The sequence below is a fragment of the Pelophylax lessonae genome, assembly GCF_965119305.1.
Source record: "Pelophylax lessonae genome assembly, chromosome: 9".
NCBI lineage: Eukaryota > Metazoa > Chordata > Amphibia > Anura > Ranidae > Pelophylax > Pelophylax lessonae.
This window is the reverse complement of record NC_138776.1, coordinates 101,765,674-101,786,501: the sequence shown is the minus strand read 5'-3', so window position 1 is coordinate 101,786,501 and position 20,828 is coordinate 101,765,674. Positions and strand designations below refer to the sequence as shown.

The following is a 20,828-nucleotide window of genomic DNA, read 5'->3' as shown; positions in this document are numbered from 1 at the left end:
ATAAGAGTGCTAGTGATAAAAAGACTATATAGCAGTATTTAAATTAGGTGAATGAAACTTTAAAAAATTCAAAAAAAACTTTAAAAAATTCAAATCATAAACAGTGTCGATGATCACTGTTTATGATTTGAATTTTTTAAAGTTTCATTCACCTAATTTAAATACTGCTATATAGTCTTTTTATCACTAGCACTCTTATGCACTTGAACAGAGCACCTTAATTTTTTTATTTTAAAATTTGTCACCCAATTTATGCAATAATGTATCACCCTATTTATTGATTTTACAAGTGTGATTTTTATTGGTGGCTCAGTTTTACACATTTGATTGTTATATACAGAATTTATTTATTTAATTTTGTGACACTTATATTGGAATAATTTTATACATTTACATTTTTATCTCCCACTATTCACTCACTGGAAAACATTTTTTATATATATTTTTGTATTTTTTTACATTTATTAACTGTATATCACACATTATTTATGAGGATCTAATATTTTAATACACATAACTCTATTTATTATTCAATATAAAAAGTGACCCACCGATATATTTATTTTTCCTACTTCCTATTCCTGACAGCGCCACTTACCTCCACATCCACCCATACAAAGAGTGCCTGTGTTCTGCAGTCTGCTCAATCTAAGGCAATATGCAGACTGTGCTGGAGCAGAGGGTGGGTTCAAGAGGCTGCAATTGGGAGGGTGTGTGGGCCAGAGGCAGGCTGCGATTAGTTGGGGGTGTGGTGGCTGAACAGACTACCTATTGCAGGCATGATGCATGTATGCACAGTATCTTGTACCTCTAAATGGAAGGCGTAAGGATTAAAACTGACCACCTAACAATAATCAGCCTCTGTGCTTTGTGTGGTCAGTTTAGAACAAGAAAGAAAGGTGACTGGCAAGAGCAACTATGTACTGATTAGACTGTTATACCTAAAGGAGATTGCACATAAAATTGTATTGTGTATGCTGAACTTTAAAGAAACTTTAACAATCTGGGGCATAGTGGAAGAACACTCCCCCCCCCCCCCCTTCCCACCCAACACACACACCTTCCCCCTTCCCGCTCCATTCTTCCATTGGACCCAGAAGAGCCCAACCCTGTCAGTTTTGTGTTAGAGCTTACACAGGGTGAATAGCGTTCTCCCCCTCCACGAGTGACAGTATTCAGGTCTGATGATTGTCTGCTCAGGCCTGAGCACTGCATCCTGGGAAGAAGGGGAAGAGGTCACATACTCCTCTTTACCTAGGAGCATGGAATATTTCCTGAAATCAGGGGAGTTCAGCAAAGCTGAATACCAGTGGGGGGTTTTCCTTTTAGACTGCATTCACACCATGGGGTTCTGGATCGCGGGTGGTATCGCCACGATTCTGCCCGCAATCTCGAATCGCTGCAAATTGCCGGACGCGCTTGCGATCCCTGTTACTTTCAACGGCACCCTAATCGCCGCATGATTTTTCCGCGATTGTCCATCAACGAGTCACAGTGAATTATGCAAACAGAATCGCAGGACACCTGTTGCCCAAAAGAAGTTCTGGGATTGGGGTGAAATTGGGTGCCATTGGAAGTAATGGGGGATCACAAAAATGTCTGGTGATCAAGGGCAAAATCGTGGCAATTCTGTCCACGATCCGGAACGCCAGGGTGTGAATGTAGCCAAAAAGAACATGAGAAAACTGACTGATTCTCTTTATATATGTCATGGATGAGCTGTGCCACCTGTCCTCACCAATAGGAAGGCACTGCAGCTAAATTGTGAGATATTGGAAAACTCATTGGGGGTGATTTACTGAAGCGGGAGCACACAGAATCTGCTGCAGCTGTGCATAATAAACAATCGGCTTCTAGGTTCCCATCGGGCTCCCGTTCACATCAGGCAGATATTAAATGCGATTTGACATGTTAAATCGCATTCCAAATCGGAGCCTATTGCCTGCAACAGCACTGTCCGAATCGGTGCAACGCTGACTTTGCAGCGTGCACTGATTCCCAAAAGTGTTTTTTGTGCACTAATTTTTGGCGACTTCAGGGGCCATTTCAATAGACATTTGTGGATGAACCCGCACAGATGTCTGTCAAATCTCCCCTGAACTCACACTGACATGTGGGTTTGAAATCGTACGAATTCAGCTGAACTCAAACGATTTCAAACCCGCCCTCAGTGTGAATGAAGGCTAATTATCAAAGCTTTATTGGTTACTATGCACAGCTTCTGCAAATTCCTTGTGTTTCAGTTTAATAAATCCCCCCTTTTAAGTGAGTAAAGGCAAGTCTGGAGTAAATATCTGTGATCTTTTTAGGTGCTCAGTGATGATTGCTACAGCATGCGTGTCTTTTGTAATTCTTAGAAAAGAAGGTCTGCAAGTGTGTGTCTTGCTTGAAAATCTCACCTCTTTTTTATTATTTAAAATTTGCATGATTAAAGAAGTTTCACCTTTATTTTGCAGCTTTGGGAATGCCACCATTGAGGTACGAAGTAAACATACCAGCAAGAATTTTGGAAATAATTATTTTCCTGCGATATTGCAAAATAAATGACGTATTACCAAGAAACATAGAAGACTCTATCTTGTATACCCCACAGGTAGGAAGTTCTGGAAATCATATTTTATTTCAATATATTGCTGTTGAGTTTTATAATACAAAAGTGACGAAAGGTCAAACGAATGTCAGAGAGTTCCGCCATGCAGAGCAATAACACACCAGTTGAGGATAGAAAACAATGGCTGAAATGAGGATTAAAGAACTAAGTGCTTCGACATATCAAGAGCTTACGTAGCATGACATATATCATCAGCAGATCATTTAGCGTATCAAAGTACCCATGGTTTCCAGGATTTCTCAAAAGCAGCTGATCTATGAGCAAGCAATTTTTCATGCATATAATTTATCTGAATCAAAGCAATAACCTCCGACAGATCAGGTACTATCTACCTCTTCTAACGTATCATTATTGTGAGTTTCCCTGCTAGCAGAACATAGGCCACTACAATGTGCAAAATATTCCATATTCCATAAGTCCTCACTCTGGAAACTTTAACATTATAACCTATTAGGCTTATTTAAAATGATTGTAAACCCTCGCTTTTTTTTTTTTTTTTTATATATATAAAAATAACAAACATGCCTATACTTACCTGCTCCTGATCTTTTTCTTCTGGGGTTCTCTGTTGATGCTCCAAGCCCCTCCTCTATATCTGGTGCCCCCACGGAAAACTGCTTTTCATGGGGTTACCCATGAAGGCTTGTTCCCAAGTCCAGCTGCTGCGTCCATTGACACAGCCAGTGGGACTCGGCTCCGCTCCCATCTCACAGCTTTTGATTTACAGCAGCGGGAGCCAATAGCTCCTGCTGCTATCAATCTATCCAATGAGGAGAGCGACAGCAGCTGGAGCCACTGTGCTTGTGCACATCGCTAAATCAGATCGGTTTCAGGTAAGAATAAGATAGGGGGAGGGGGTGTGGGGCTTTATAACCCCTTTAACCACTTTAATACAGGGCACTTCCCTCCCTTCCTGCCCAGGCCAATTTTCCCCTTTTAGCGCTGTTGCAATTTGAATGACAATTGCGCGGTCATGCAACACTGTACCTACACCAAATTTATGTCATTTTCCCCCCACAAATAGAGCTTTCTTTTGGTGGTATTTGATCACCTGTGCGATTTTTACTTTTTGCTAAACAAATAAAAAAAGACCGAAAAGTTTGAAAAAAAAAAAAGTTTTTTTGTTTATGTTATACAATTTTGTAAATAAATAAGTTTTTTCCTGCACTGATGAGCACTGATGAGACTGCACTGACAGGCACTGATGAGGAGGCACTGATGGGGTGGCACTGATGGGGTGGCACTGATGGGGTGGCACTGATAGGCGGCACTGATAGGCACTGATATGCGGCACTGATAGGTAGCACAGATATGCAGCATTGGTGGGCACTGATAGGCGGCACTGCTGGGCACTGATAGGCGGCATTGATGGACACTGATAGGTGGCACTGATGGGCACTGATAGGTGGCACTGACGGGCACTAATGGGCACTGATAGGCGGCACTGGTGGGCACTGATGGGCACTGATGGTGGCACTGACGGGCGGCACTGATAGGCACTGATGGGCACTGATAGGCGGCACTGGTGGGCAATAATGGGCACTGGTGGGCGACACTAAAGGATGGCAATGATGGGCACTTGTGGGCAGCACTGATAGGGAGGACACTGGTGGGCATCACTGATGAGGAGGGCAATGGGGGGCTCCCTGAGCCCTGATTGCCATCCCTGGTGGCCATAGTGGGCATCCCTGGGGTCATAGTGGGCATCCCTGGGGTCATAGTGGGCATCCCTGGTGGATCTAGTGGCATCCCCCCCCCCGAGGGTCTGCACTGGTAATCAATGATCTGATTACCAGTGCCGACCCCCCCCCTGTCAGGGGAGCCGCCGATCGGCGCTCCTTTGCTCGTGCCTGTCAGGCACGAACTAAGGAAAGCCGATCAAAGGCTGTTCCTATTTACTATGTGACCAGCCGTGATTGGACACGGCTGATCACATGGTAAAGAGCCTCCGTCAGAGGCTCTTTACCGAGATCGGAGATGCAGGGTGTCATCACCGATCGCCGCTCTGCGCGCCCCCGGGGGGCGCCCAGAGCTGTGTTATCCTGCCGCCGTCATATGACGTCCGGTCAGGATAACACAACCACATTCCCGCCGTCAATTTGTAATAGGGCGGGCGGGAAGTGGTTAAAGGACACATGAAGGGCTATTAAAAACATCCATAAATATACACTATATTGTCAAAAGTATTTGGACTCCTGCCTTTACACACACATTCATTTTTTTGTTTTTTTTATCCAAAGAATAACATTTTATTTAGGAATATATAGATACATACAGCCCATATCAGTACAGTTTGCCAAATGATCATTAAGACACGTAAATACACATAGTAGTAAAGAACATTCCATTACCATACACAAGTTCAAGGCACTTACATCGTAGATAGATCTCTTTTCTAATCTAGGGTTATCATATTCCCTCAACATCAAAACCTCCTTCTCTTCTATTAGCATATTTTTCTCATCCTCATCCAGAATTCCCGCCAAGCAGCCTATCCATGACCAGATCCACCGGGGCTAACCCGGGCGCATCCAGCCATGGTGTCCATAGTTTCTCGAATTTACGTATACTTCCCCTATGCTGATAGATTATTTTTTCCATTCGGAGCGTATTGCTAACATTGTTGATCCACTCCTTAACAGTAGGAGGGCTCTCTGATCTCCCGTGTACCAATCAGTTTGCGTGCTAAAAATTGGGATCGAATCATCGCCTCTCTAGTGTGTCCATCCAACTCAAAGTCATCTAATAAATTGAGCAAACATGGTTTAGGGTCCAGAGGGATAGAGGTCTGAAATATTCTGTTAAGAGTGTCCAACACCCCCTTCCAATAACAGTTCAGTTTTGGGCACCTCCATAGTAGATGAATCAGATCTCTGTGATCCCGTTTGCATCTAGTGCATATTGGGGTGGACACCAAGCCCATGGCTTGTAGTCTATGGGGGGTGTAGTATACCCTCAGTAGTATGTATAGTTGCGTTAGTCTTTGCAAAACATTCAGAGAATTGGTCGTTACGGCCTGAAGGGCCTCTTCCCAAATTTCCCCTGAAATTGGTCCAACATCTCCCTCCCATTTGGCCAGCACTTCTGAGAGGATGCCTTTTAAGAAAAGTCTGCAGTAGTATGTTATAACTTTGAGATATAAACCCCTTGGAATTATTAACCCCTTTGATCAAACTAAACAGTGATGTCAGAGACAGGGACCACTCAGAAAACCTATCTTGAGCCAATAAGGCATGCCTTAATTGTATGTAATAGAAATGAAAAGAGGGCGGCAAAGCAAACCTCTCCCAATTTTTAGTGCCTCAAAAGTGCCAAAAGTAAAAATGTGTCTCATATATAACACTCTCTTCCATAACACCCCGTGCTGCAACTTAGCTATTTCGAGCTAGGTCCCATTCGACCAGATTGGGTTGAATTCTGTATATCTTGTCACTCCTTGAAGGTATCTAGCTTTATTCCATACCTTTTGGATTAAATTATATGTCAGAATTGCTTTGTGTGGTTTTCCGAAGGCCTGAGCCTCTGGAACAGATGTACCCCGCACTGGGTGTAACATTACAAGCCTTGGCTGAGCTACCATCGGCAGCTTCCTGGTCCACATGCCCCCGCAGCATGCCTATCAGTTGTTGCAGCTGGGCTGCTTTATAGTAGAGCCAGGGGTTTGGCAAAGCCAGCCTTCCCTCATCTTTGGGGCGTTGCACGTACTCAAGTTTAATTCGGGGAGGGTGGTTTTTCCAAATTAGATTGCGGAATAGGGAGTTTACAGTTTGAAAGGTTTTGAAAGGGACCACCACTGGTGAATTATGGAGGGCGTATAGCAACTGGGGCATAAGGGTCATCTTAATTAGATTTACCCGTCTCGCTACTGACAGTTGTAGAGATTTCCATGTTTCAATTCAAAACCTTTGAAACAATGGACAAATATTGACCCTTCCATACTCCCAAATATTAGGCATCACCTGGATTCTAAGATATTTGAAAGAGGTTGTTAATGGTATGGAACCCTGTGACTCTACACAAGAACCACCCCCAGTGTCAATGAGCATTAAAGCCGATTTTGTCCAATTTATCTTAAGTCCAGACGATTCACCTAATTCCACTATTGTGGACATGGTCTCCTTAAGAGAAACATCCACATCTCCAAGCAGAATCATTGTATCATCCGCATATAGCATCACCTTTTCCTGCCTATCCCCATAGCGGAAGCTAACAATATCCGGATTGTCCATGATCTTTATTGCCATAGGTTTTATGGCTAGGGCGAAGAGCAAGGGTGACAAGGGGTACCCCTGTCTTGTGCCCCTTCCCAAGGAGAAAGTGTGTGACATTCTACCCGATGCACATATAGCTGCTTGAGGATGGTAATACAGCAAACGCACTCAGGAAATGTAGATTTCACCAAATCCAAACTGCTGGAGCACGCCCCAGAGATACCTCCACTCTATGCTATCGAAGGCCTTCATAGCATCCAGTGTAAGCAGAGCCTCATCCCTGGTGATGCTCTGCCAGGCCTCTATCTTCAGTTCCTGCTTGTTCTTGGGGCATTTCCCTTTCAGTTTTGTCTTCAGCAAGTGAAATGCATGCTCAATCGATTCAGATCAGGTCATTGACTTGGCCATTGCATAACATTCCACTTCTTTCCCTTAAAAAACTCTTTGGTTGCTTTCGCAGTATGCTTCGGGTCATTGTCCATTTGCACTGTGAAGCGCCGTCCAATGAGTTCTGAAGCATTTGGCTGAATATGAGCAGATAATATTGCCCGAAACACCTCAGAATTCATCCTGCTGCTTTTGTCAGAAGTCACATCATCATCACATCATGCCCACGCCATGACACTACCACCACCATGCTTCACTGATGAGGTGGTGTGCTTTGGATCATGAGCAGTTCCGAATCCTTTCCTTTTCCATACTCTTCTCTTCCCATCACTCTGGTACAAGTTGATATTGGTCTCATTTGTCCATAGGATCTTGTTCCAGAGCTGTGAAGGCTTTTTTAGATGTTGTTTGGCAAACTCTAATCTTCCTGTTTTTGAGGCTCACCAATGGTTTACATCTTGTGGCGAACCCTCTGTATTCACTCTGGTGAAGTCTTCTCTTGATTGTTGACTTTGACACACATACACCTACCTCCTGGAGAGTGTTCTTGATCTGGCCAACTTTTGTGAAGAGTGTTTTATTCACCAAGGAAAGAATTCTTCAGTCATCCATCACAGTTGTTTTCCGTAGTCTTCCGGGTCTTTTGGTGTTGCTGAGCTCACCGGTGCATTCTTTCTTTTTAAGGATGTTCCAAGCAGTTCATTTGTCCACGCCTAATGTTTTTGCTATCTCTCTGATGGGTTCGTTTTGTTTTTTTCAGCCTAGTGATGGCTTGCTTCACTGATAGCGACAGCTCTTTGGATCTCATATTGAGAGTTGACAGCAACAGATTCCAAATGCAAATAGCACACTTGAAATGAACTCTGGACCTTTTATCTGCTCCTTGTAAATGGCATAATGAGGGAATAACACACTCCTGGCCATGGAACAGCTGAGCAGCCAATTGTCCCATTACTTTTGGTCCCTTAAAAAGTGGGAAGCACATATACAAACTGTTGTAATTCCTATACCTTTCATCCGATTTGGATATAAATACCCTCAAATTAAAGCTAAAAGTCTGCAGTTAAAGCACATCATGTTTGTTTCATTTCAAATCCATTGTGGTGGTGTATAGAGCCAAAAAGATTAGAATTGTGTCGATGTCCCAATATTTATGGACCTGACTGTATATTATTATCATACTCCTGGAAGTCGATTGAGCTATGAACCAAAAACGCTCACACCCATGGAAAAGAAGGTGTGAGTGGAACGGTATGCTCTTCCCACCCATGAGTTTTTAAGAAAATTTTGAGTCTCCGCAGTTAGATGTGCCTCCTGGAAACATAAAATAGCAGGTTGGCATAAGAGGGGAACATAGACCTCTAATATTCCACGATATTACAGGATCCTTAGCCATTGTACACAATTATAGGTAATCAAAGGCCACTGCATTTGGCCTATGGCACTGTAACCTGTAATATACAGTATCTCACAAAGTGAGTACACCCCTGACATTTTTGTAAATATTTTATTATATCTTTTTGTGTGACAAAACTGAAGAAATTACACTTTGCTACAATGTAAAGTAGTGAGTGTACAGCTTGTGTAGCAGTATAAATTTGCTGTCCCCTCAAAATAACTCAACACACAGCCATTAGTGTCTAAACCATAGGCAACAAAAGTGAGTACACCCCTAAGTGAAATGTCCAAATTGGGCACACAGTGTCAATATTTTGTGCGGCCACCATTATTTTCCAGTACTGCCTTAACCGTCTTGGGCATGGAGTTCACCAGAGATTCACAGGTTGCCACTGAAGTCCTTTTCCACTCTTTCATGATGACATAATGGAGCTGGTGGATGTTAGAGACCTTGCGCTCCTCCACCTTCCGTTTGAGGATGCCCCACAGATGCTCAAGAGGGTTTAGGTCTGGAGACATGCTTGGCCAGTCCTCTACCTTTACCCTTAGCTTCTTTAGCATTGGTCATCTTGAAGGTGTGTTTGGGGTCATTATGTTGGAATACTGCCCTGCAGCCCAGTCTCCGAAGGGAGGGGATCATGCTGTGCTTTAGTATGTCACAGTACATGTTGGCATTCATGGTTCCCTCAATGAACTGTAGCTCCCCAATGCTGGCAGCACTTACGCAGCCCACACCATGCTTGACTGTAGGCAAGACACACTTGTCTTTGTACTCCTCACCTGGTTGCCGCCACATACGCTTGACACCATATGAACCAAATAAGTTTATCTTGGTCTCATTAGACCACACGACATGGTTCCAGTAATCCATGTCCTTAGACTGCTTGTCTTCAGCAAACTATTTGCGGGCTTTCTTGTGCATCATCTTTAGAAGAGGCTTCCTTCTGGGACGACAGCCATGCAGACTAATTTGATGCAGTGTGTGGCGTATGGTCTGAGCACTGACAGGCTGACCTCCCACCCCCTCAACCTCTGCAGCAGTGCTGGCAGCACTCATACATCTATTTCCCAAAGACAACTTCTGGATATGATGCTGAGCATGTGCACTCAACTTCTTTGGTCGACCATGGCGAGGCCTGTTCTGAGTGGAACCTGTCCTGTTAAACCGCTGTATGGTCTTGGCCACTGTGCGTCAGCTCAGGTTCAAGGTCTTGGCAATCCTCTTATAGCCTAAGCCATCCTTTTAAAGAGCAAAAATTCCTTTTTTCAGATCCTCAGAGATTCCTTTGCCATGAGGTGCCATGTTTAACTTCCAGTGACCAGTTTGAGAGAGTGAGATTGACAACACCAAACTTAACACACCTGCTCCCCATTCACACCTGAGACCTTTGTAACAGTAACGAGTCACATGAAACCAGGGAGGGAAAATGGCTAATTAGGCCCAATTTGAATATTTTCACTTAGGGGTGTACTCACTTTTGTTGCCAGCAGTTTAGACAATAATTCTTGTGTGTTGAGTTTTTTTGAAGGGACAGCAAATTTACACTGTTATACAAGCTGTACACTCACTAATTTACATTGTAGCAAAGTGTCATTTCTTCAGTGCTGTCACATGAAAAGATATAATAAAATATTTACAAAAATGTGAGGGGTGTAATGTACTCAGTTTTGTGAGATACTGTATATGTTACATTTTTATGCTGCCTCGTTTTTGTTCAGTTAAACTGTAACTCCACTTTTGTGGGGGAAAAAATAGCAAATAAAGCAAAACTAATATAACGCAAACAATTGCGACACAAGTCATATTGTAATTCAATTTTATTAAAAATTACCTTTCCTTTTTAAATCTGCAGCCGCTGTAATTTTCTGAAAATGCAATGCAATATGGGTACCTGGAGGTGTTCTGTACACAGAATGTGTACTGACCACACCACAGAAACATAATTTCCTGCTTGTGTGATTTTTGATCCAAATTGTTCATTGTGGTAGCCCAACAGCCCCTCAACATTTTGATATATGTGCCCAGAGGTGCCCTGGTCTGTTCCTAGAAACACCCCTGGAATAATCGCAGCATGATGTGTTTAGGTTTTGGTTTGTTTCTGTAGCCCCCTCAGCACTGTTTATAAGATCACTGTACTTTTAGAACAATTACTCTTTTCATTTCCTGAACCCTCCCCAGTAAACCCCCACAATCTTATACTTGTCCCTGTTCCTTAGAAATCTACTCTGTGTAACCACATTGGAGCTGCAAACCTGCTGTTTCAGAGTTCTCCCAGTTTGGCTTTTTTTTTTTCTGAACATGCGCGCTGCAATCTCTATTCAGCTCTGTGAATAGGCCTGTTTCTGTAAATATGAATAATGAACAACCTTCAAAGGCAGACAGAAACAGCTCCAGGAGTCCTCAAAAGATGTAAGAACCCAGCCTACCAGTCTCAGCCTACAACTGAAACATCACTTTTGGGGGAATGTCGTTTTAATGACAGGAGTTTTATATTTTGCCTGCACCTTTCTTAGAAGCACTTATAAAGCCATGCCCCTACCACAAAATTCCAAGTAGACTCTTAATTTTCAAAATGATAAGATATGTGCACCTTCTTTTATGACTCCATGATTTCTACATATGCATTTTTTTTCATTTTTTATAAATAATTAATAGGTGGATTGTTCAAATATGCAGAGGGTAAAAGTGCATCCCATCCCTTATCCTTACTTCCCAACTGCTCTTCCCTCAGCCCCATCTTTTCTGAGTGAACACCCTTTTGGTAAGTTTACTCTACTGCTGCAGAGCAAGAAATTTCACGTTTCCCTCAATAATATATAGAATTTAATTCCCCATTTGATCCCAAGCGGATGCTGGGGCTACTGTAGTTGTGTTTTATTTTTCTGTCTAGATAATTTCTCAACATCATAAGCTGATGCCTGAATGAGGTATTACCTCAGCACTGGTTTGCAGGCAGATAGTGGTTTACGCTGCCCCTGGAAGGTAGAAGTAAATTGTCTTTCCTGGCTCTTTCTTGGTGGGTATTTCCTGGGTCTGACCCCCCCCCCCCCCGGTCCTGTGTGCTAAAAAAGGACAGAGGCCTTAACCCTGGGGGGTTACATTGGTGCCATTCTGCCTGTTCGGTTCTGACCTGTTCAGACCTTCTCACTGCCGTTGCCGGATTCTGGATTTCCAGAGTGCCATGCTGAGGTCAGAGTTTCCACTGCCTAGGAGGATTGCTAGGACTTGCAGTCCTTCCAGAAGATACTATCAATGGCAAGAATAAGACTCTTTTCTGAGCAGATATGCTTGGGCAGCCACAAGCTGTTAGGGACTAGGCATGTTAGGGAAATGACTGCACGTTATTTTGGGTTGTTGTCTGTACAGTATATGCCATTATGTTCATTTGTTCATGTAAAGCCTTTGAAACGTTGCCTTTGCCTGGTCTGAAGTTACTCAAGGGGTGTGATGCAATTAACTGACACATATAGTCTAAACACACCAGGGTATGAAGATAACGGTACAAGAGTTATTACAGTGTGAAGATACAGTGGTTACCAAAGATAACAAAGGTCTCTCTCACTAACAAAGCATGTACATGAGACAGGTGAGATAGCTTCTTGCAGCGAGGGAGATATTTGCATTTCTTCAGCTGCAATCTTTCTCCCATAGCAACAGGAGCTGATCTTCACCACGGGGCCCTTATCCTGTACGCGGGTATGAAAGAGAAAGGGTTAGGTGAATTGCATACATGCAGTCTGCGCTAGGTGCACAGCAGGACCCCATACCATTACTGGGAGTGACATATCGGTGATATGCTGGACAGGTGGAGATAGAAAGGGTTCTGCATGTCCCTCCTAAATGCATAAGTGACAGTGGTGGTGTACAGTAACATCAAAAGAGTTTATTAGAGATTTGTCGGCTGTTCCAGTGAAGGTACCCCCTCCCCCCGGTGTAAGGCAGTTACCCTATTCAAAGTGCCTAGCATAGCCCAGAAGAACCCACCCTGGGGTAGGCCTCTCATGTGAGCCTTGTTTGGCGCCCAACGAGGGGAGAAACATAGAAGACGTGACAACCAATCACACCCCACCTACCTAATAAGGTTGCTGATTGTCTTATGCTCCCCAAACTCCTGGAGGGGGACGCTTTCCCTATCTGGATGCCTGGTGCAGATATGTTATTGTACCTCTGAAAAGGTGGATGTTGATCCAGGAAACATGTCAGGAACTTGTAAAATTTGTAAAATTACATGCATAAATATATAGCCTCTAATAGACATTTGGGACATGAATATTATGTGAAAGCACTCTATAAAAAGGAGCCTATGTGAACAAAGTTGTAATATACAATATGTTCGAAACAATTAAATTGCTATTCCTGCATGTTCTTTCAAGTCTTCTTATGTTTTAAAGAATTTTATCAAAAATAAAAATGAAATGATAAGATTTGTACATATCAGATAGATTTTAGTTACTCTTTATATAACACAACTGTTAAGCTGGGTACATACTGTAAGTAAATCGGAAGAAAATGTTTCGTATAGTGTGTACACAACTTTTGACACCTGATTCAGGCTTTCCAAGTGAAAATTTCCAAAGGGACAAACTCCCAATTTTTTTCTCCTACATGAACAGAACTAACTATTTTCGTTTAATGTGTACTGTTTTCATACAAGATAAATTGGTTAAACAAAAGACTGTGCATGATCAGAAATAATGAGCAACAATATTCTACTCTGCAATGTTTCTATGTCAAATTAAAAAAAAAGCCTTTGTTGTTCGAGAATTTTCCTACAACTAGTACCATCCTCGGATTCGACTTGCTGTAAAACATTGAGGAAAACCAGACAATCGTTTACCCAATTTAGTGGGTAGTTTGAAATCCAAACAATCTATTTGTATTTTACTTTTTTAGGGTATATGGTTTGACCCCAGCAGCCTTGATAACAGTGATGACCTCTACGAGCTTCGAAAATGTCTGAAAGCTTCTCTATCGCTTTTTCTATGCAGGGGACAACAGGTATGTATACACCACCTCAGGAGTAGTGAAATTTGGAAATGTTTTTTGAAACTTTACTGAGACAATAAAAAATAGTCAACGAACTATCATACCATATTTTCCAAAACATTTTTGTATGCTGTATTTTATTTTCTTATGTGAAAAAAGAATTGTAATTTTGGTCCCTATAGGCGAACAGTTACAAATACTAGGCATATGGATTGATTTCCATGTAAGAATTGGACTGGGAACAAGCAGGCCCCTCCTTAGGCAACTTTTCATTTAGTGGTATATAGTTGTAGGCACTAATAATTGGTTTATATATGTACTAGAAAAAGTTTGCCACTTCATTGACTAAGCTAAGTCTTATCTAATCTCTGGAGTATCTGTAAAATAATATGCATCAAATATTTGTTTAGCTTCTAAACTTTTCTTTTGCATTGTCAGGAATTTGAGCCATGCTTAGAGGTTTTGCTCAGCATCGCATGCCATCTTCTGGAGGAAGACCAGATACATCAAGCACATTTTTTAATCGCATCCCACCAAGGACCTTTCCCATTTTCCCTTCCTCCTTTTCCAAATGGGAATTAGAGAGTTAAACATCTAGTTCAGAAAAACACTTGAAGAACCACTTGAAGAATACATCTACTGTTATGCTTTTCTGTTTTGTAGAATATACCTTGTATTGTAAATGCAAAGTGTATAGATTCAGAGAAGTAAAGAGGCCAATAGGTCCTTTTTTGTAATTTAGCTATCATTTGGAATGTCCATGTAATATGACTAAGGCAGGCCATACACGATGCGAATTTCAATCGATCCATCGTTCGATAAATGCAAGCAGCACTCGTGTACATCATCCGAGTATACCATCAATGTGATCCGAAAATCGTACTGCCAAACACTATTTTAGTTGTGCCAGTATAGGAAGTGATGCAATGTTGTCTTGACCTTTTAACTACACCTCTACTGGACACTCCCCCTACTGTAAAAACTCGGGTCCTGTCAATTAGCAATTCACATACTTTTGTGTTTAGTCCACTTTTCATGCAGACATATTGGCCCCTCAGCAGAGTTTGCTGTAACCTATAGTATTTGCTGCATTACGTTATGTTGCAGACGAACACTCGTTCGTGTTATTCCTTTTGTTGTATTTTCCCTCCGGGTCGACCTTTTCGGGAATCATGCGCAGTTGTGTCTTGTTCTGTGGAATCGCATGACTCAACCACTAATGATATGAAATTTGGCCGATTTTCTCAGAAAAAACCAACATGTTGGATATGTGAATTTTGGCTGTCATACGAATATCGCCTGTCACACATACCACACTAAAGTTACGAAAATCCATTTCACTGGCGATTTGGATTTCCGTTTGAAATTCGCATCGTGTATGGTCTGCCTAAAACTGGATTGTATTTGTTTAAATCACATCCTGAGGATAAGTGGAAAGACCGCAGAGTTGTCGGGGGAGGCAGACTATTCATTCTTTCTTTTCATTTTTAACTAAGCCTTCAGGAAAAAACGTGAAATTAAAATTTCACATCACAAAATTACTTATATTATTATACAAGATTTATATATTATCAACAGTTTGTACAGGCTTTACAACAATGCCACTGTCTCTGTAGAATATAGCTAAAATCTGGACCTCAGTATGGAATAGCTTGCACTGGGAAGCCTCCATGTGGTAAGGAGGGTTTCCTCTTCTATATCATTAGCCTTATAGTGTTGCAAGTGTATGCACACTATATTACTAAAAGTATTGTGACACCTGCCTTTACATGCACATGAACTTTAATGGCATCCCAGTCTTAGTCCGTAGGGTTCAATATTGAGTTGGCCCACCTTTTGCAGCTATAACAGCTTCAACTCTTCTGAAAAGGCTCTCCACAAGGTTTGGGAGTGTGTCTATGGGAATGTTTGACCATTCTTCCAGAAGCACATTTGTGAGGTCAGTCACTGATGTTAGAGAGAAGTCTGTCTCGCAGTCTGCGCTCTAATTCATCCTAAAGGTGTTCTATCGGGTTGAGGTCAGGATTCTGTGCAAGCAAGTCAAGTTTCTCCACCCCAAACTCGCACATCCATGTCTTAATGAACATTGCTTTGTGCACTGGTGCGCAGTCTTGTTGAAGCAGGAAGGGGCTATCCCCAAACTGTTTCCACAAAATTGGGGGCATAAAATTTTCCAAAATGTCTTGGTATGCTGGAACTAAGGGGCCAAGCCCAACCCCTGAAAAACAACTTCACACCATAATCCTCCCTCCACCAAATCATTTGCATGGGATGCCATTAAAGTTGAAGTACATGTTACATAGTTACATAGTAGTTGAGGTTGAATAAAGACAATAGTCCATCCAGTTCAACCTGTGTAGGTGTGTATGGCCGTAATCATCTCTCATACCCCTGAATGTTCTGATCCTTGAGATGTACGTCCAAGAGTCTTTTGAAAGTAGCCATACTTCCAACAGAAACTACCTCTTGTGGTAGAGAATTCCACAATCTTGTAGCCCTAACAGTAAAGAACCCCCTGCGTTGCCTGAGGTTAAAATGCTTCTCCCCCTAATCGCATTGTATGCCCTTGAGTCCTCATGATGCAATCCTTTCGACTGAATAGCTTTTTTTTTATGCTGAGATCACCATTGAGGTATTTATAAATTGCTATCATGTCCCCTCTCAGGTGTCTCTTCTCCAGGGAGAATAAATCAAGCGATTGCAGACGCTCTTCATAATTAAGGTCCTCCAATCCCCTAATTAGTTTAGTTGCCTTTCTCTGGATTCTCTCCAGCTCCAACACATCCCTCCTGAGGACTGGTGACCAGAACTGGACAGAATACTCCAGATGCGTTCGGACCAGATTTTTATAAAGTGGTAGGATTATAGTTTTATCTCTGGAATACATCCCTTTCTTTATGCATGCTAATATTCTGTCGGCTTTGGCATTGCATGCTATTGCTTAGTCTATCCTCTACCAAGACTCTCAGATCTTTCTCCATTTTTGATTCCCCCAAAGGTTCCCCCCCCTTAAGTGTATTGTGCTTTTATGTTTTTAGTCCCCAAGTGCAAAAACGTACACTTCTCCACATTAAACCTCATTTGCCATGTCGTTGCCAACTCTGTTATTTTGTTCAGGTCATTCTGTAGGATATCTGCTTCATGCTGTGCAGTAATTGCCCTGCCCAATTTTGTGTCATCTGCAAAAACTGATATAGAACTACTGATCCCGTCCTCAATGCTGTTTATGAATAAATTGAACAAGGTTGGTCCCAAGACTGAGCCTTGGGGGAACCCCACTTACCACCCCAGACCAGTCTGAGTATGCGCTATTAATTACCAACCTTTGGACACGCCTTTTAGCCAATTCCGTATCCAAGAGCAAACTTTGCGGTCGATGCCTGCAGACCTTATTTTATAAATTAAGCGCTTGTGGGGAACTGTTTCAAACGCCTTAGCGAAATCCAGGTACACCACATCCACTGGTCTCCCCCATCTAGCTCACAGCTCACCTCCTCGTAGAATGTTAAGAGATTGGTTTGACAAGAACGCCCATTTGTAAACCCGTGCTGATTACTGCTAATGATGTTGTCTTTAGCAAACTCTACGATATAGTCCCTTATCATCCCCTCCAGAAGTTTACATACTATCAATGTCAGACTGACAGGCCTATAATTTCCCGGGACATGCCTCTGCCCTTTTTTGAATATCGGTATCATGTTAGCTTTCCTCCAATCCCCTGGTACATTTCCTGTCATAATACTGTCAGCAAAGATCAGGAACAGTGGTCTAGATATAGTTTTACTAAGTTCTTTGAGTACTCTCGGATGTACGCCATCCGGGGCTGGTGATTTATTTGTGTTAATTTTATCCAGCTTTTCCCTGATTCCACCCTCTGTTAGCCATAGCGGCAAGTCCTGTGTATTACTACTAACCATACAGTCATGGTCAGTGTACCCCTCCTTTTCCTGTGTAAAGACTGAGGAGAAAAAAGCTTTCAGCACAGTTGCTTTTTCAGTGTCCTCTGTAACCATCCTCCCATCATCGTTAATTATGTGTGCAATATGCTCTGCCCTAGTTTTTTTTGCAGTTGATATATTTAAAGAATTTATTTGGGTTCGTTTTAATATCCTCCGCTATTTGTCTCTCAAAGTTGATTTTAGCCATTTTGATTTCGTATTTACTTTTCTTATTTGCCTCCTTGTATTGCTCGAAAGCCGATACTGTGCCCTCTGATTTATATTTCTTGAAGGACAATTTTTTACCCCTAATAAGTTTTTTAACATTACGGTTTAGCCAGCCAGGTTTGGCTTTGTCTCTTCTAAATGTATTTCCCATAGGAATGCACTGCGAGATGCATTTGTTTAATATGTTCCTAAAGTATTCCCATTTTTCCTCCGTGGTCAGTGTTCCTAGGGTTTGGTCCCAGTTTACCCTTTCCATCATTGAGCATAATTTGGGAAAGTTTGCCCTTCTGAAGTGCAGGGTTCTTATGTTCCCCTCTTGCCTTGTTATATTGTTATTTACGCTAAATGTGATCATCCTGTGATCGCTAGAGCCCAGGTTGTCCTGGACTCCTACCTCCGACATTAGGTCTGGGTCATTAGTGATCAATAGATCCAGCACTGCATTTTCTCTAGTAGGAGAATCCACCAACTGAGACATGTAGTTGTTCTGTAAGGTTTCCATGAAGAGATGGGCCTTCTGTGAGTGTGTAGTCTCCTCTTCCCAGTCAATGTCGGGATAATTGAAGTCCCCTAATATGATGACTGATCCCAGTTTTGCCACTTTACCCAACAGTGATATAAATTCCAGCTCTACCTCCTCCCTTTGGTTGGGTGACCTATAGCAAACCCCCCACAATTACTTTTCCCTTTACTTCTTCCCTATGGAGCTCTACCCACACAGATTCAAACTGCATACTCATCCCTTCCATAATATCACTCCTCTCTATCACCCTTACATTAATCTTGACATAGAGACATACCCCTCCCCCTCTTTTTCCTACCCTGTCCTTCCGGTACACCCAATATCCTTGGATATTGGCCAGCCAGTCATGTGAGGGGTCAAACCAAGTTTCCGTTATTCCCACAAGGTCTATGTCCTCCTCATGTACTCCTCATGTAAAGGCATGCATCCCAATACTTTTGGTAATATAGTGTATGTCTTTTCTAGAGTCCTGATTAGACTTGATGCTCCAACCTGATTTATCCAGACCTTTGTTGCTAGGCATGTACAATGTTTACCACAGGAAGGCAGGATATGACAGGCTATACAAACAGAGCTCCTCCATTTAATTCACTGTAGGTATTATTTAGACCTATGGTAAAGAAAAGTTTACCTGGAGCATTAAGGATCATTTTAACAAGGAGGCAAAGGAGCATTTGTCCTTGGATCACATGAACCTACCAAGTCAAAATCAGCTACCTTAAAGGGTGTTGCTGTGCAGGAGTTCATACTACAGACCTTGATTAGCATGGCATGCCATCTTTTAGGGGAAGATCCGAAATGTTAAACAAATTTATTATTCTGATCAAACCAAGGACTCATCCAATTTTCCTTTCTGTTTATTCCAAATAGGAATTAGGTGGTCCTCTAAGCAGAAAAGAGTACTCTTGATTTTGAGGTGTAAATCAATTACATCAATAATAACCTAGATAATCCCTATTTTTTGCACAAAGGCATACAGTATGAGATTTAACCACTTCAATACTGGGCACTTTTATCCCTTTCCTGCCCAGGCCAATTTTCAGCTTTCCAGTGCTGCTGCACTTGGAATGACAATTGCAAGAATAAAAAAAGCTACTTTATTAAATCACATCATTAAAGTATAAAAATAGGATGCAAAAAGACATACAAACAGTCCACGGACAGCCAGTAAACACGTTTCACACGCAGTGCTTATTACTGAATGTACTAGTGGTGCACGCTCACTTAAGACAGAGTGCTAACTGATGAAACCAACTCATGGAGAGCAACTCAACCAGGAAAATCAGCTTAACCCCTACAAGCCAAAAAGCTTTAAAATCTAAGACGAAAAAGTCTACACTTAACATGAATATATTGCATATGTACAAAACAAATATTAAATGAAAAAATATTATAAACACAAAATACATAATGGCAGTTAAAGGGAAGATAGAGCTACACCCTATATGTTCTTCCCTTCATAAATTTAGCCCAAAATGTATTCTGCTACTTTTTATTTTTGGTAAAAATAACCCAAATCAGTGTATATTATTTGCTCTGTTGGAAATTCTGAACAGAGCTTCTATATTTCTTTCAAAAGCAAAAAAAAAGCCTTAAAGTGGTAGTAAACTCGCAGCTGCTGGAAAAAAAAATTCCTTGCAAGGCAATGTCATAATATGCTAGTATGCATACTAGCACATTATGAATAACTTACTCTAAAAAGAATCCCTCCAGCACCACGATGTCACCTCTGAGAGGGCTGACATCTTCCCCTGGTCTTCCTTCCGGGTTCGCGGCCTCTAGCTACATGAGTGGCTGGGGGCACGACAATGTCACTCCCACGCATGTGTGCGGGAGCCGTTTTTTACAGCATGGGCTCTGAAGGTCCAGCACTGTAAGCTGGACCATCGGATAACATGCGCCGGTGGTGTCACCAGCTGCATGCACTCTGAATATCTTAAAACTGTGCAAGTTTAGGAGATATTCACAGTACCTATAGGTAAGTTTTATTATAGGCTTACCTGTAGGTACAAGTGGTGTAACATCGTTTATTACCACTTTAAAGTCACACCAGAGAGAAACAGTTAAATACATACTTGAATACCATATACTGTATGTTTACCATTTTATCTTCAAAAAGGATTTGTAATTCTGTACATCTTGTAATTTACATACATTTTCCTGACTGCACAGCCAGGCAGGTGACACAAGTAGTTCCTGATTAAGCAAATTTGCTTTGCTGGTTCAACAATTCAGCTTCCTATGTCACCTCCAGTCTTCTCATTAGACAGTAAAATCAGCATAATGCCCTCTGCCCATGTATCAGTAATATTAGATAGGGAAGTAACAAAAGGCATGTTACTGACTGACCTATGTGTAATGCAACCATGAACGAAATTATGAATTTTTTGGGCAGGTAAGAGATGAAACTGTTTTTTATAGGTGCTAGGGGCCCACTAGAGTGATCTTTAACTTGGGCTCAATTATGTCTCCAAAAATGGCCAGTAGCATGCATTGTGCTCCTAGCTAATGTTACCAGGCTGCTATCTATACTCATTTATATTTT

At 41.9% G+C, this 20,828-nt stretch overlaps 1 protein-coding gene across 1 annotated transcript in view; it reads left to right on the top strand.

Moving 5' to 3' along the window:
- LOC309564242 (uncharacterized protein) overlaps window positions 1–14,306 on the top strand; it is an 82,671-nt gene extending 68,365 nt beyond the window's left edge. The window contains exons 6-8 of the mRNA XM_082268868.1: window positions 2,457–2,593; window positions 13,502–13,606; window positions 14,033–14,306. Coding sequence (XP_082124994.1) covers window positions 2,457–2,593; window positions 13,502–13,606; window positions 14,033–14,176 — 386 coding nt within the window. The 3' untranslated portion in view covers window positions 14,177–14,306. The remainder of the gene's footprint in view (window positions 1–2,456; window positions 2,594–13,501; window positions 13,607–14,032) is intronic.
- Window positions 14,307–20,828: the final 6,522 nt, after the last annotated feature.